The 15,429-nt window shown below is 25.3% G+C and overlaps 2 protein-coding genes across 5 annotated transcripts in view; one reads left to right on the top strand and one right to left on the bottom strand.

Moving 5' to 3' along the window:
* The window catches only part of LOC122719610, a 50,766-nt gene that overhangs the window by 22,627 nt on the left and 12,710 nt on the right, over positions 1-15,429 (bottom strand). The window lies entirely within an intron of this gene.
* LOC122719613 (putative 1-acyl-sn-glycerol-3-phosphate acyltransferase acl-2) lies at positions 3,565-9,901 on the top strand. 4 transcript variants are annotated; one of them, XM_043945567.1, is made up of 5 exons: positions 3,565-3,685; positions 4,832-5,128; positions 6,284-6,599; positions 6,987-7,152; positions 9,169-9,901. In XM_043945567.1, exons 2-5 carry the CDS (start codon positions 4,944-4,946, stop codon positions 9,282-9,284), a joined length of 783 nt encoding a protein of 260 aa, XP_043801502.1. In that variant the 5' UTR covers positions 3,565-3,685; positions 4,832-4,943; the 3' UTR covers positions 9,285-9,901. The 4 variants fall into 4 exon arrangements, with proteins under 4 accessions (XP_043801502.1, XP_043801501.1, XP_043801504.1 ...); XM_043945566.1 differs by lacking the exon at positions 9,169-9,901 and adding an exon at positions 7,228-7,618; XM_043945569.1 differs by lacking the exons at positions 3,565-3,685; positions 9,169-9,901 and adding an exon at positions 7,228-7,622 and having other exon boundaries at positions 4,869-5,066.

Genomic DNA, 15,429 nt, shown 5'->3' with positions numbered 1-15,429 from the left:
GTATTTCGTTTTATTTAATGTAAAATTCAATTGTTTAATAATTTAATAAATAAAACTCAATTGACATTTTTATATAATTCACTTTTGTTTAGTTTAGCCTTTGGAAACCTTTTAAATTGTATATAATTGTATAAATTGTTTAAATTTTAAAAATTTTAGAAAAAAATTTTGAATTATCTATTTAATTATAATTTTAATTAAGATTATAATAAGTGATAAGAAAAATCGTATGGAAGAATATAATATAAGAACAGAAAATATTTGTGAAAAGGAAAGCAAGTGTGAGAAAGATAAGAAAATATGGATGTGTGCAAAATAAAAAAAAAAAAAATGAAAATATAATGTCTTTGCTAATATTAAGTAATTTCTACATATGTTATAAAAAAATGTTTAAAAGAAATTATGTTTACTATATATTTATTCTGGATTTATTAATAATATATATTAATAATATATATGTATGTTTAATAATAAAAAAATAAATTCGCTTCTAAGATTTTGAGATAAATAGTTTGCGATTTCTCAGTCCTTTTACCAAAAAGTATCATTGTTTTCTTCTTCCTATTCAAATCCTTTTTTGACAGTAATAGTCAATTGTAAATTATTTCATACATACATCAAACAATTATATCATATAAATAAACGAATCCTAGTCACCGATTATTGATTTTCCAAACATTTACTCAAGCAATTTGTCGAGATTTTATAAGCTTTAGAAAAATTGATGGATATCTATTATAAACAAATTTCAATATCCAAACGGTATGATATTTAATGAGGAATAGTTGGAATAATTTTCACAAATAAATTTCAAGAAATAGTGAATATGTTGCTAATATTATAGCAAAGCGATTATCAAGTGATTATTAACAAATTAATTATTATTTAAAAATATAAAAGAAAGACATAAGAAATCGCTACAAAATTAGAACAAGAATTCTCCAGTAATTTTTCCTTCTTTCTAATTCTAATAATTTTTAAAGAATCGAACAATCGTTGACAATCTGCAAGCGAATGGATTATTGATCAATGATCGATATTATGCGGTTCTTATAATATTTTATCGAGAAAGATATTAATATTTCTACATATTTATTGCAATTAATAAAATGCAATCATAAAATTGAAAATTTATGAAATATCTTTGAATAAAATATAAACAAAGATGAATCAACAAATTTGATATAATTTTTATATTATAATTTGAAATATAGAAATATTAAAAAGAGCATTATATAAAATTAATATATTGTAGAGAAAATAATAAAAATTTGAATCATGAAATATAATTAGAAGCTCACTTATTGGATCATTTTAGTTATCAATTATTAATTTTTAATTATTAAAAAAATTACAAGTTTTTAATTATGTGAGCCCAAAGATATTTCTAACTTGCTTCATCTAACTTAATATTATAAACATATAATATGAGAGAACTTATATAATAAATCAAAAATATATTTCAAATCAAAAATATATTTTAAAAATATTTTATATTTTAAAAATATGTCATATATGACCAGTAATAAAAAAATGCATAGCAAGAAGAAAATTTTTTTGTTTTATTTGCTCATTTGATTTATTTATGGTGATTTGCCGGATTGATATTTATAGATATATACGAATTCAGAAAAAACTCGATTGGTAAGAAATAATATTATAAAGAACATCAACAGAAAAAGGTAATTAATCATTTAATTAACATAATATATAAGGTGTTAATATATTCGTTCATCTTTAAAAGTCAATCATCTAGAGATCAAACATAAAAGTCGATATACAAAAATGTTGGGTGAGATCTACTTATTAAGTTACAACTTTTTGCCAAATGAAACAAGGCACTAGATGATAGATGATAGAGTTGGACTTATCTCATTCGTTTTTATTATAATCTTCAATTACTTATTTATAACTTAATAAATAAGTCATAACCGTGTATATGCATATATAAATTATTTTAATCTCTTGAATTGATCTCTAAAAATCTTACGAACATATTAACATTCAAAATTAAAAATTAAAAATTTTCATTGTTTCATTATATTAATTTTTTTTTGCATGTTTTTTTATATTTACATGTTTTTATTATATTTTATTTAAATTATGAATATATCCAAAAGAGAATGTATCACCAGATGAAATTCATAATTAAAAAAGTGTGTTTCACATCGTTATATCTACAGTCAATATTTATATTATCAATTGTCTTTTTTTCTTTTTATTTTTTATTTTCCAAAGAAGAGAGATTCAATTCTGATAAGTCTTATTCGTGTTTTATTAATGCAATAGCTTAAATTTCAGTCAAAATATCTCTCTTGAATTACAATGATTCAATCTTATCCAACGACTCAATATCTTGAGCTCAGTATAATTCAAATTTATTGACAATTACATACAGTGAATAGACGTAGCAAAAACAAGTTAAATAAATATAATAGCCTAAGCAACAATCGTCGTGACAGTGTGTTTCAAAGAGATTCGCATTACAATTGAATTCAAATTTTTATAATTTTCATTTTATTTTCCTATTTAAAAAAAAACATTATTATTTTTTTAAAAATTTTAATGTCGAATTCAAATTTATATTAGTGTATATCTTTCTCATTTGCTTTTAGTGTTTTTATTAATTTTCATTGTCATAAATTTAGCATATTGTTGAAATAAATTCGCAAAAATTACAATTAAAAATTACAATTAAAAATTACTCGATACATTGGAATTTAAACAAAAATTATTAAGATTGGAGGACAAATATTGATAATAAATATTGATTATAAATTATTTATTTTAAAGTCGAGTTTATTAAAACTTATTATTAAAACATTATCATCAATATCAGAGGGGTTGTCGTTTGATGATAATGGTTAATAAAGTGTTGAAAAAAACGCGAAAGCATAATGGAAATTTTGTGTGCGAATATTAATTGTGAAATTCAAATTTCAAGAATATTCATTATTTCTTAATTTTTAAAATGTTAAATATTTACGAAAGCTTTGATTCTACATTTGTATCTTTTTTTCTTCTGAGTTCCTTACAGTATACAAATAAAAGTATTCTTCCATTTCTTCTCGTTTCAAGGAACTTGAGTACAATTATAAAAAAATTCATTGATCATGACGAATACATGGTAACGCTACAGGTATCTAGTACTTACACGTGAAGAGTGAAAAACGAAGGGGATGATCGTCAATCAATTCCTTTCGTGGAAGAAATAAGATTCATCGAAAGGAAAGGTATCAGAACAATTCATTCACAGTGCGATCTCGAATTGTGTGAACGTCAAAGAAATTCTTGAGTATTTTATTCTTTACACACAATTAAATTCGTTTTCTACAATTGAATTCTTTTTTTTTTTTTTACATTGAATTGTTTAAAATGTCGCGTAAAGTTTTTTTTTTGTGTTTTGTTTTGTTTCAAAAAAATTTTGAATCGTTCATTCTATTATTAACTTGTTATTTCAAGCTGTGAGATTGGTATGAATGATGAGTACGGCAGTTGGTATGGGAGAATATAAAAGAGAATGATTGTAGGAAGGGGAGCAGATGTGTGTATGAGAGTGATAAGCAAACAAGCATGTATGAATAAGTAAAAGCGATAGCAAAACGTGAAATCTCGAATAGTGCAAAATATGATCAAAGTTAGGAGCAAAGTTAAAAATTGAAAATGTCAAATTCGCAATAATACAGTGCGTATTTGTTTTTAATATTTTTGCTTGTTGAATTTTATTTTTTTAAATTGTGCAAAATTCATTCTTCTGATCTGTTGAAAGTTATAATATATATAAAATTATAATTACAATAATTTTAATTATTTGAAAAGCATTTGATGAAATTTTTCAATATTGATTTTAGCATAATTTTAAATATTTTGATAAATTTTATGATGAAATAATTGATGAATATACAGATCTGAAGAATTTTTTTCATTTTGTTAGAATTTAGATATTCTGCAATAAGATACTTTTATTGATACAAATTATGAAATTATTTGTTGCCATTTCTTTTTATATTTGCTTTTATTTAATATACTTATATATTTTATTTAATTATTTATTCCAAAGAAAATAATTATTGTTTATAAATATATGAACTTATTTCTCTATATTATTTTCCAATTTTATGAGAAATACAATTTCAAATTTAAAAAAAAAAAAATTTTTTTTAATCTCATTTTTTTTATTATCTTTCCCTCCTTTTTTCAAGTTCATTTTTATAGATATTGAATGATAAAGATTGAAATTCATAATATTTCATAATTATCATTTTCTATTGTTAAACCATGAAATATGCAAATCGCAATTTGACATTTTAAAATTTGTCATATTTACACGATTATTATATAGTAATAATAATAAGTTTTATTTAAATTAAGATTTTCATTTTTAAGATAAAATTTTTATTTTCTTGTTATCAATTTTTTTTTAAATTTTACAATACTACATTATAAATAGTGAAAATGAATATTGAAAAAATTTCATAAAATTGCAAAATGAATCAGAATTAATTTCATTAAGATAAACAATATCCATTAACATTTTAACTGTTCACGTTATTTTAATGTATTAATGTATTATAACTATCTATGTAAGTATTGCAGATAAAAAAGTATATCGATAAAATTGGATGTATATTATATTAAAAACAAGAAACAAGAACAGTTTCGCGTATTCAGGTAAACGAGTAGGAACAAAGTTCAAAATAAAAAAAAAAAAAAACAAGTCATCAATTATAATTAGATAACTAAAATAAAACTTCAGAGCAATATTAAATGCAATTAAAATCCAAAAGAGATCATACATATAAAATTATAACACTTTGATTATATTTTTCAGTGCTTCGATACTCGTCAGTGATACAAGGTGTAAACATTATGTAAAAAAAGTGTGATAGTGCAGTGTAAAGTGTAAAAGAAATATTTTATGTTACATTTTTTATTCACTGAAAATGATATTTTTGAAATTTGAAATGTTCCTCGTCATTTTCATTCTTGTGTTAACATTATTATATAAAAAGAATGGAACTTTTCTTTATTATTTCAAATACATTTTCTACGTTGGAATTTCAAATGTAATTGTATTTTTGGTGCTGCCAATTTTTATGATTCGACCGAAAAACATACACAATTTATTGTTAGTAATCGCACTAATTTTGAATATACATATTATTTGCTGCGACATTTACGTAACACAAAAATTATAATTTCAAAGAAAATAAATTTGAATCGTGAGATAACAAGTTGAAAATTCATTTATAGATTTTTATTAGGAAAAGTAGAAACATTAATTTCTTTTTTTTTTTTTTTGAGTTATGTTACTATGTTGCAGTAAATAAACGACATAAAACACAATAATGGTAGAAATTGGCTAATTTTTGATTTGATTGTTAATGAAAAATATTTATAAATTATTCTAGTTATTTATAAAATGATAAAAAGAATATTAAAAAAGATATTATTTTATAAATATATTATAATAATATTAAAGTATTAAAGTATTAAGTAAAAAATTGATATTTAATATTTGGAATACTGATATAGTATTAGAATAAATAATATCGATAAGATGCAATTTTATTTTATCTTCTTTATGAGAGAGATTCATTTATATAAAATGTTCTGTATATTATTATCTCCGTAGTATTCTATTCCATCTTGGCAAATATATGGACCTATATTAATCTATCAAAGACAATTTATTGATCTTAATTAATCCGACAATAGTCAATTGTTCATTTCTTTTATGCACACAAACACAACACTTTTATTACAATATTTTTGTTTAATATCAATATATCATAACAATATTAGATTAGATTAGAAAGTTAATAAATAAAATGTGTGAAAAGAGAATTTTGTATTTGTTATATAATATGCTAATAAATTCAATTTAGATAGAAATAATTCGAAATTTATGTATATTATACATTTTAGACTTCTTAAAATCAACAGATTTATATTTTAAAAATTGGCCAATTTTTTTACCATTGTTTTTCTTTATTTTACTATTTTTTTTTCTTTATTTCTCTATATTTTCTTCTTTTATTTTTTTTTTTTGCATCATTTATGCTTTTATACATTTTAAATAATATGCAAATGCAACAATGAGTATACAAGAGATAAAAAATTTTAAATATATAAAATTAATTTACATTATAAATAAATACATTATAAATATAATATATGAGATATATTTTTATGTATAATATATGTAATTTATATAAAATATATGTTAATTTATTTACATTAATTATTAACATTATTATCAACATTATATGAAATATTCTAGAATCGCATCATATGCATGTTCTTGGATTACTAAAATCATGGAAATACATTGGGAATTAAGGGGAAAAGAACATTTAGAACAAGACAGGGGATGTATTATAGTATCAAATCATCAAAGTGCTTTTGATATTTTGGGAATGTATCAAATATGGCCAATAATGAAAAAGTGTACAGCTGTAGCAAGACGAGAACTTTTCTATGTTTGGCCGTTTGGTTTAGCTGCTTGGTTTGCCGGATTGATATTTATAGATAGAAGAAATAAAGAAAAAGCTAGATTGCTTGTAAATGATACTGCAAAGTACATCAAAGAGAGAAAGGTAATTGTTAATTTAATTTAATAAATGTAATATAATGTCAATATATTCGTCGTATATCTTAAAAGAATTAATTTTAGAATTTAAAACAAACTTAAAAATCGATGATAAAAATGTTGGCTAAGATTTATTTATTAACTTATAGCTTTACATTAGATGAAGCGAGAAAGAAATACATCTATTTCACTCTTGCCGCTTTACTTCGTATAATCTAAATTTTAATTACTTATAACTTGATAACTAACTTGATAACTAAATCGTATATATATATATTGTTTTAATTTCTAGAATTAATCTCTAAAAATCTCATGATAATAAAATTAACATTTAATAGAAATTCATAATTTTTATTGTACACATCAATTTATTTTTTGCATATTTTATATGTAGATTAAATTATGGATATATCCAGAAGGTACCAGACGAAATACTGGTGAAATTCATCCATTTAGAAAAGGCGCTTTTTACGCCGCTATACATAGTCAAATACCTATATTACCAATTGTCTTTTCTTCTTATTATTTTTTATCTTCTAAAGAAAAGAGATTTGATTCTGGTAAGTTTTATTTATGCATGAATATCAAGATTTATTTCAATATAAATATAACGAATATTAATTAATTATCTTAAGGTCGAGTTATCATTAAAACATTACCAGCAATATCTACAGAAGGAATGACGATTGATGATGTTAATAAACTATTGGAAAAAACACGAAATGTCATGAGCGAGACTTTACGTGAACTTAATCTTGAAATACAATCTTCTTAAACTAAAATAATTGTTTTAATTAAGGTTGTAAATCGAGAACTAGTCTTCTTTATATTTGTCACTATTTTAATAGTTTTACATATATTAATATTTATTCGAATATTTTTCAAATAGTCATCGTATTACAAAATAATTATGAGCTCTGATGTATAACGATCGGAATACAATACAGTAAATAAAGATTTTTAATTTTTTTTGTAACAGATTTTCACTAACACAATGGTATAAAATTTTATTATAATTATTATAATTATGATGTTTAATTTTTATATTTATATTATCAAACATTTTTCTGTTATGACATATTGTATATGATAAAAAAAAAAAAAAAAGAAAAAAATTGGTAATTGCATTTCTAAGACGTCAAGAAAAAAATCCAAGAAAAATCGAATATGATTTATTATAATTATTTTGTATATTTAATGTATGTATATATTTATAGTTGATTATCAATAAGATCAAAATTCGATATCCATACATAATTCATTCTGTATTTTGAACTTCAATGCGCGTAAATATCTTATTCCTTTAAATACATTATTTATTAATTCCTTTTTTATTTATATCTTTTTTTTCTACAAAAAATATTTCTCGATTATTCGTTTCATCTTTAAATTAGATCTGAAAGTGAACCGAGTAATCAATGCTGATTTATACAATTCTCAGTTGACAATGAATCACGACGTGATCTCGTTAATGTGCTCTAAATGTTAGTGATCTGTGATTTGGGTCAGTTCCTTGGAAAGAGAACGATTGCGTTTTCACGAAACATTTGCATAAAATCGCCTGAGCAAGAGATGAAGAGTAATCGTACGGTATGTTGATTGTTTATTGCTCGTAACGAAACTATAGTGTTTTATCTTCTTGTACGCTTCATTAGGAGGTTGATAAAAACATTCCATTTCCGACCAATGCTCTTCTTCTGAAGGCCGTTTTGGTATTCTTCTTCTTCTTCTTCTTCTTATTCTTCTTAAGAATGTTGAACTTCATCGTTGGAAAAGATTCTTTGTTGGACTTGTTTCATTATGCTTGAGAATATTTGCTCATAATGATGCAATTTTGAAAAGACTGGTCTAAAGATATTTCTTTCGACGAATTCTCATTAAAGTAAGTGAATTATTTTAAAAATTTCTTCGTAATTATTCATATTTTTGCTATTATATATCATGTTTAAAATTGCTTAATAATTTACGGAATTAATTAGAATTTATTTATTTATAATTATTCTTTATACTTTATTATTTTATTTGTATAATGATACAATCTTTATTCGGAGAAAAAATATCTGTGACGTGATTTTTGTTTGCTGCAATGATTCACATTGTAGTTATCAATATTGATAACATTATATGTACATATTAAATATTGCATCATATAAATTGTTTCAGTAAAAATATATTTATTAATTATTTATTATTTTGTTATTTGTATTTTTACCTACCATAATTTTTAAATTTGTTCGATATTATAATTATGATATTATTGAAACAAAATTTAAAACTAACATTCGATCAAGTAAATTTTATTTCGTATTATTTAAATTATATTGAATAGTATTGGCTAGATTGAGCATTATTAATATAAATCTCAAGTTTTTACATTTTCTTCATTAATTGTAAATCCAATTCGATTTTAAGAAAAAATGATTCCTATTTTTAATTATTTAAAAAAGAATGTAAGTAATTTCATTCCTAATTAATATCAAATCTTTCAAACGAAGTTCGATAATTTCAAATTAAGTATTCAGAGAATTTTCTCACGAAACCAATCGACCAGTTGTATAGATCGTTGCTTGTTTCAGTGACAAAAGAAGCATGCAATTTCCGCCGAAGGACGAATGTCTGTCGGCAACAAGATACAGAGTTCGCCGTTAGAATCACCATTGCAGTGGACAGTATCGACGTTCGTTTGGAATAGCCCTGAAAAGATTTCTTCGAAGAGAATGTTTGCCTTGTTACAAAGAGAAACGTCGTAGCCTTCAAGGACTTTGAGGCTTCCTCGACGTTAAGTGCCTAACGAACGTCGAATTTCATTCACTGAATCTCTCAACAGGTGTCTCGATATGTTTTAAAATCTTTATCTTCTCATTGATATATATATATAATTATTATTTTTAGTCACAAGATTTATTAAGTGATTTTTATATGCTCAGTACAGCATATTTAATTTTTATCTACGTGATAATTATTTGAAAAAGAAATTTTGACGATATTTAGATATGCTGTAGAAGATGAGATTTTGAAAAACTTTTTTCATCCATATATTCGTCGCTCGATCTTAGTTTTTGAGATATTTGCAAAAAAAATTGTTACTATCAGAATTTCAAATGTACGATAATATATATGTAAATATGCGATCATTTATTTTCTGTTAATACATATAATACATAAACATATATAAACATCACGATATAACGGACGAATCTATTAAGAAGCTGCTTTCTTATTATTATTCTTGACCGATATAAGGTATGATATCAATAATTATAATTTCTTATAATTTCATCAAAGATTGTTTTATATTTTATTTTTGCGTTTCGAGAATTTCTGGATAAATATTAAATTTGATGATATTTATCCAGAAATTCTCGAATTTATCTTTTTTTATCAATGAATTTGTTTACAAGTAGAAATGGAAGATAAGCGATTGATGAATACATTCATCGATGTATTATATAAAATTTAGAAACAATTTATTTTTATTAATATATAGAAATTACGAATATTTTGTTGTAATCTGGACTACAATCATTGTAATTTTTGAGGCATAAAGTTTCGATCGAGTTATCGTACCTCCACCTCGTTATCCCAATAACTAAAGTGGAGACCAATTTAAGTTTGCGTTAGATGAAGCGAGGCAGAGACAGAATGAGATGCGATATAATGGTCTCACTTTATCTTTGTCTTTATTTAATGCAAATCTTGCAAATTATCTTATAATTTAAATAAGCTTTAATCAATATTTTTGTACTTATTTTGCTTTTTAGATTCGACTCTTCAAAGATGTTGCATGAGTATATTAACATTAACAATATTAACACTCTGTACAAGATGAAACAAGAATAAACACTCGTTGTTATTGTGCGATAATCGTATCTTGTTGTTAAAATAAATTATACTTCAATTAAGTAAACTAATATAAAATAACAAAATTGAATATCTCCTGCCATTACAGAATTAAAATACACAATAAATTAAAACCAATTATTTGTTATTCAGCAATGTTGGATCAAGGAATTTCAATGAAATCGTAAATAAACGAAACGAATCATAAATATTCAAAAACATCTTCGAAACGAAATCAACAGATTAATTATCATAAATGAACACAATTAAACAAATTATCTCTTCAGCTATTGTCGAAGTCACGTTCGCTTGTTTTTACAGATCGGCGCTTCTCCTAATGGAACGTCAGATATTTCTTTTTTTTTTTTTCTCCACATTCATTACATTCCCTCGTTACATATTTTTTTCCCCCTCCGATACTCGCGAAGCTGTAAGAAAAATTAGCCGGCCTCTACTTAATCCACGTTACCGAGCATGTCCAACTATGTGGATCAGAAACCGTGGTAACAGCTACGCGATTCTCGAAATGGCCATTATCGCGAAAGTGCGTTGCCACGATCGAAGCTTAATAATCCGGAAGTTGGACCACCACCATCGCCTACGCCGTTGTTTCTGTCCATAAATTCCTTTTCAAAAACGTAGCGACGCGTTCAATTAACGCGTCACTCGTAGACCAGAACCTTTTACGCACGATGGAACCGGTTGAATTTCCGGAATTATATTTTCTACGCGTGTTCCTCTCCTTTCAACTTATCTTCAATGTCTCTGTCTTTGTCCATTCTCGCTCGAGATGATTGATGATGGTCTATTGTACCATTGAATTTCGCTCGTGAATCGAAGGAAAGATTTGTTTGGCGAACGAAGACGAATAAGTGAGTATATTTATATTATAGGTACAGGGTGTGTTCGAAAGATGGAATTTGAAGAGTTTTTGGATTTTCAAATGGAATAATTTTTTACACGTTATTTTTGTTCCTTGAAATTTTCCTTCGAAAATCCAGAAAATAAAGAATATTTTTATTATTATTTATAATTTGGAGTTCTCGAAATCTGGATAAAGAATAACTTGCTTTTAAGAGTTTTTCGATGATATGAATTTATTCTTTTATTTGATCAATCTGGTCGAAGCTTGTTGATTCAAATTTCATCGATTTTATTGTTAAACGAAAGTGTAATTCGAGTTTATTTCGTAACACCCTGTATACAATTTCTGGCCACAAAAAGAAATCTTTATTCGCGAAGGTGTGCGTGAAATATAGAGGAAGATGAACCGATCTGAGAATCGATCTCATACATCATCTTGCTTATCATCGAATCAACACGGTACCTTTAAATCATCGTTTCGCGAAAGTCATAAATCATGGAACCAAATGAAAGCCGATAAATTGAATCGATTCATCGTTTGTGACTTCACGGAGGCAATATTTAAAAAAAACGGTACCGATAATTTTTAAATATTTTTGATAGTAGATTTTCTTCTACAAATCATCGTATCAAATTAATACGAAACCTATTAACTTTAACAAAGTTATTTTCTCTGTCTGGAAACAATCGATTCACGTGTGGATTCGATCGTGTGGATGAGAATAGTTGGTGCCATAGAAAAAAGCACACCACATTTAAAAATGGTTCGAAGAGAGACGAGTAGATGGGAAAGACGAGAAAGGTTTATTGGTACAGGTGCAATGTATCCACGCAGGTGCGTGGACCATGACCTGGGCGGAGTTGTTTCACGGCCTTCGATGGAGCACGAAGGAAACGCGACGAGAGAAGATGAGACCACGGGTGCAAAGATCTCTCAAGGACGTACCTCTCGTCCTTGTCTCGCTTAATGAGTCTCTTTAGAAATGTGCACGTACGTTTTCCAGGTGGATGTACGGGTTGTAACGAGTGCCCAGTGCCGAGGTTAGATCTTTGGACGCCCTCAGAATGGGGCTGTAATCCTACGCCAATTCCAAAGAATCGAAAAGTCCGAGTTCTGTTTCTACTTATAGCGGTGGAAAACAAGGTATACTGTTTTGAGAAATTTGATTTTTGTCGAGAATTAAAAGTTCCTGTGTATGTAGAGCATGATAGATTACACGTGAAAATCTTTTTTTGAAAGCGTGAAATTAATTATCTTGGTTCAGTTCGAATATAATTTATAATAGAAATTTTTTTTTTAGAATGATAGAATGATAGGTCATTAAGTTATTGAACATTTAAAATTATTGTATAGAAGAATAGTAAATATATATAATTATGCTATTTCCAATTTTCGTTAAAATCAGAATTTTTGGATTAGATAAATTTATTTGTAAGATAAGAATTTGCGAATCTTGATAAACTTGATATAGTTAACGATTTAATGCAGAATAAGATGCATTAAAAATTATGAATCGTAAATTTGCAGAAAAGCAATATATATCCAAGTATAACATAATCTCATTTGAATTGCTTTTTAATTAACGAGATTAAAAGATATTTTTTTCCACGCATATAAGAATCTGAAAAACTTGTGTTAAATAATTCATCATATATTTTATAATTTATTACGTTCGTTGGAAATCTATTTTTTATAAACATTTATGCATTGATACACAATATTAGAAACATCGAAACGAATAATAATTAAAAAAAGAAAAATAGAAAAAAAAGGTAAGATAAAAATTTGTCTTATTTATAAATTAAACTTAAATTAAACATAAATAATCATAAATTCCTATTAAATTACATGTATCATAGAAGTAATAAATAAGCACTTGTGCGTGTCTCCTTGTGATGCATCAGAGAGCGCCAATGGTTTGCATTCGTATATACCTTCATGGTCTCCCTTTATTCGAGTTGATCTTCGACAAAGAGGAAAAGTAAAGAGGAGAGGCAAAAAGTAGACCGATCGAGACCTCGCATTTTTCTGCTAAGATACTCGTTCGAAGATCCATTACTGACTCGGGATAAATATAGACTCAATGAGTTAGCAAATAGCTGTTAAAAATAGCAGATTCTCTTTCTCTTATGGTTTTATTGAATACAGTAAAGGTACAATATACAGTAACATACAACATTAGAATTAATTTAGGACATTTAATTATTTTCAAGTTTCCTAAAAATATACTTTTTTTGATTCCTTGATTGATTCCTTTTGCAAAATTTACTAACCAATAATATTGAAAAATTAACAAATTGTAAGTTACTTGGATTATAGGCTAATTTTTTATAATATAGTGAAAGAGAATAATAAGATTATTTGATGATTTTAAACAAGTAGATTGTTTGAGTGGTATTAATCTTTTCAGCCCGACTTTTCTTTAATCAATTTTTATTTCTTCTTTTTTAGAAATAGATAGTGAGAATTATAAATTAAGAATGTGTATTGATCAAATTTATAATTTGTATCAATCAATGACAGTGTTTAGAAAATATAATACATAGTCATTTAAGATAAGATAATGGAAATCTAGAAAAGTGGAACTCTGACACTGTGGATCTAAAATGTATACAATTTTATGAATGATAAAATATGATTAAAAAATATACATCCAATTATAATCGTTAGATACTTTGAAAAAATAAAATCATGAAAATTTTAAAAGAATTTTAATCAGAAAGAAAGACTTCATGATAAATAAATTAATTAGTAACACGAGTCATGTTTTGAAATTGAATAACGTAAAGAATTCATTATGAAATCATGGTGAACGATTAAAAATGCAATTAACATGCTATCGAGCATTTCCCTACTTCGAATTAAGATTCATGGAAGGAAGCGTGAATTCTTTGAATATAAATTATCTTATTATGTTATATCTGTCAGTTAAAATTAATTAATAATGATTCGATGTTACCAAGATATTTAATTTAAAAATCGTTTCTAAACGATTAATAATATGAAAGTTGTTTGTTAATTTCTATAAACATAATGTAGAAAAATATTTTGATGTATAGTTTTTGAAAATACTATAAAAAAAAAAAAATAAAATAAAGATATTTTTTTTACAGGTTCAATCAGTTATAATAATTTATATCATTCTTTGCGATTAGTATTCATTACTATTGTTATTAATTTAATTTTAATTAACTCAATTAACTTTTCTGTAAAACATACTGAATATCCATAAACGATATTCAATTAATTTTAATGTAAAATTTATAACATAATAATACTATAACAAAATTTTATTCGATCAATTTTTTTTCAAGGAAATTTACAACAAATTCTTAGAGATAAAAATTAATCAATTGAATCGTCCGACCGGATACAGCATCGCCGAAACAGAAGACCGGAAGTACGAATGCTGGGAACGATCGAAAATTTGCATCTACGTGATTCCATTGAGAATCACGTAGGGACACTCAGCGTAAATGTACAAAGAATTTTACAAAGATCTTTCTTTTTAAACGAATACCAATTAAATAAATAATGCAGAGACACATCTTTTATGGTTTTCAGAATAAAAACCTGCATCTTCGTGCATCATGTGAAAAAGAGGGCACGTACTACTTGTTTTTATGTATTACTTCATTCTGTTCCACGTTTCAGAATGTCGTAAGTCTTGATTTCATTGAGGAAGAAAGTGAACAGTCGTATGCGTGTTGTTTTACTGTGTCCCATTTTGTCGACAATTGTGCGGATAATTAACTGAAATCTTCTCGTTATAATGAAAACACGTATGAACACATCTTTCTTCGCAATTAAGCTTAGATTTAAATATCTTATGCAATTTTTGTTTGGTATTTTATTCATTGAAATTTGATATATTTTCTTATCTTTCAAATTACTTCAATTTCAAAAATTCTTACTTTAATTTCAAATTTTCAAAGTGTTCAATCAGAAGAACAACTCTCAATAAAAGATGTGTCCCACCTTATATTAAATTTCTTCAACAATTTGAATCTCTTCAGTTTTCAAAACAAATACAATATTTCCCTTTGAAAATTTTTCATAATCATAAATAAGAAACATCAATCATTGATCCAATTAACGAGAAAGAGAACAGAAGAACAAACATACATTATTC

Source organism: Apis laboriosa, unplaced genomic scaffold, assembly GCF_014066325.1.
Source record: "Apis laboriosa isolate Shangri-la unplaced genomic scaffold, ASM1406632v1 scaffold910_cov157, whole genome shotgun sequence".
NCBI lineage: Eukaryota > Metazoa > Arthropoda > Insecta > Hymenoptera > Apidae > Apis > Apis laboriosa.
This window is presented reverse-complemented; position numbering and strand designations above follow the sequence as displayed.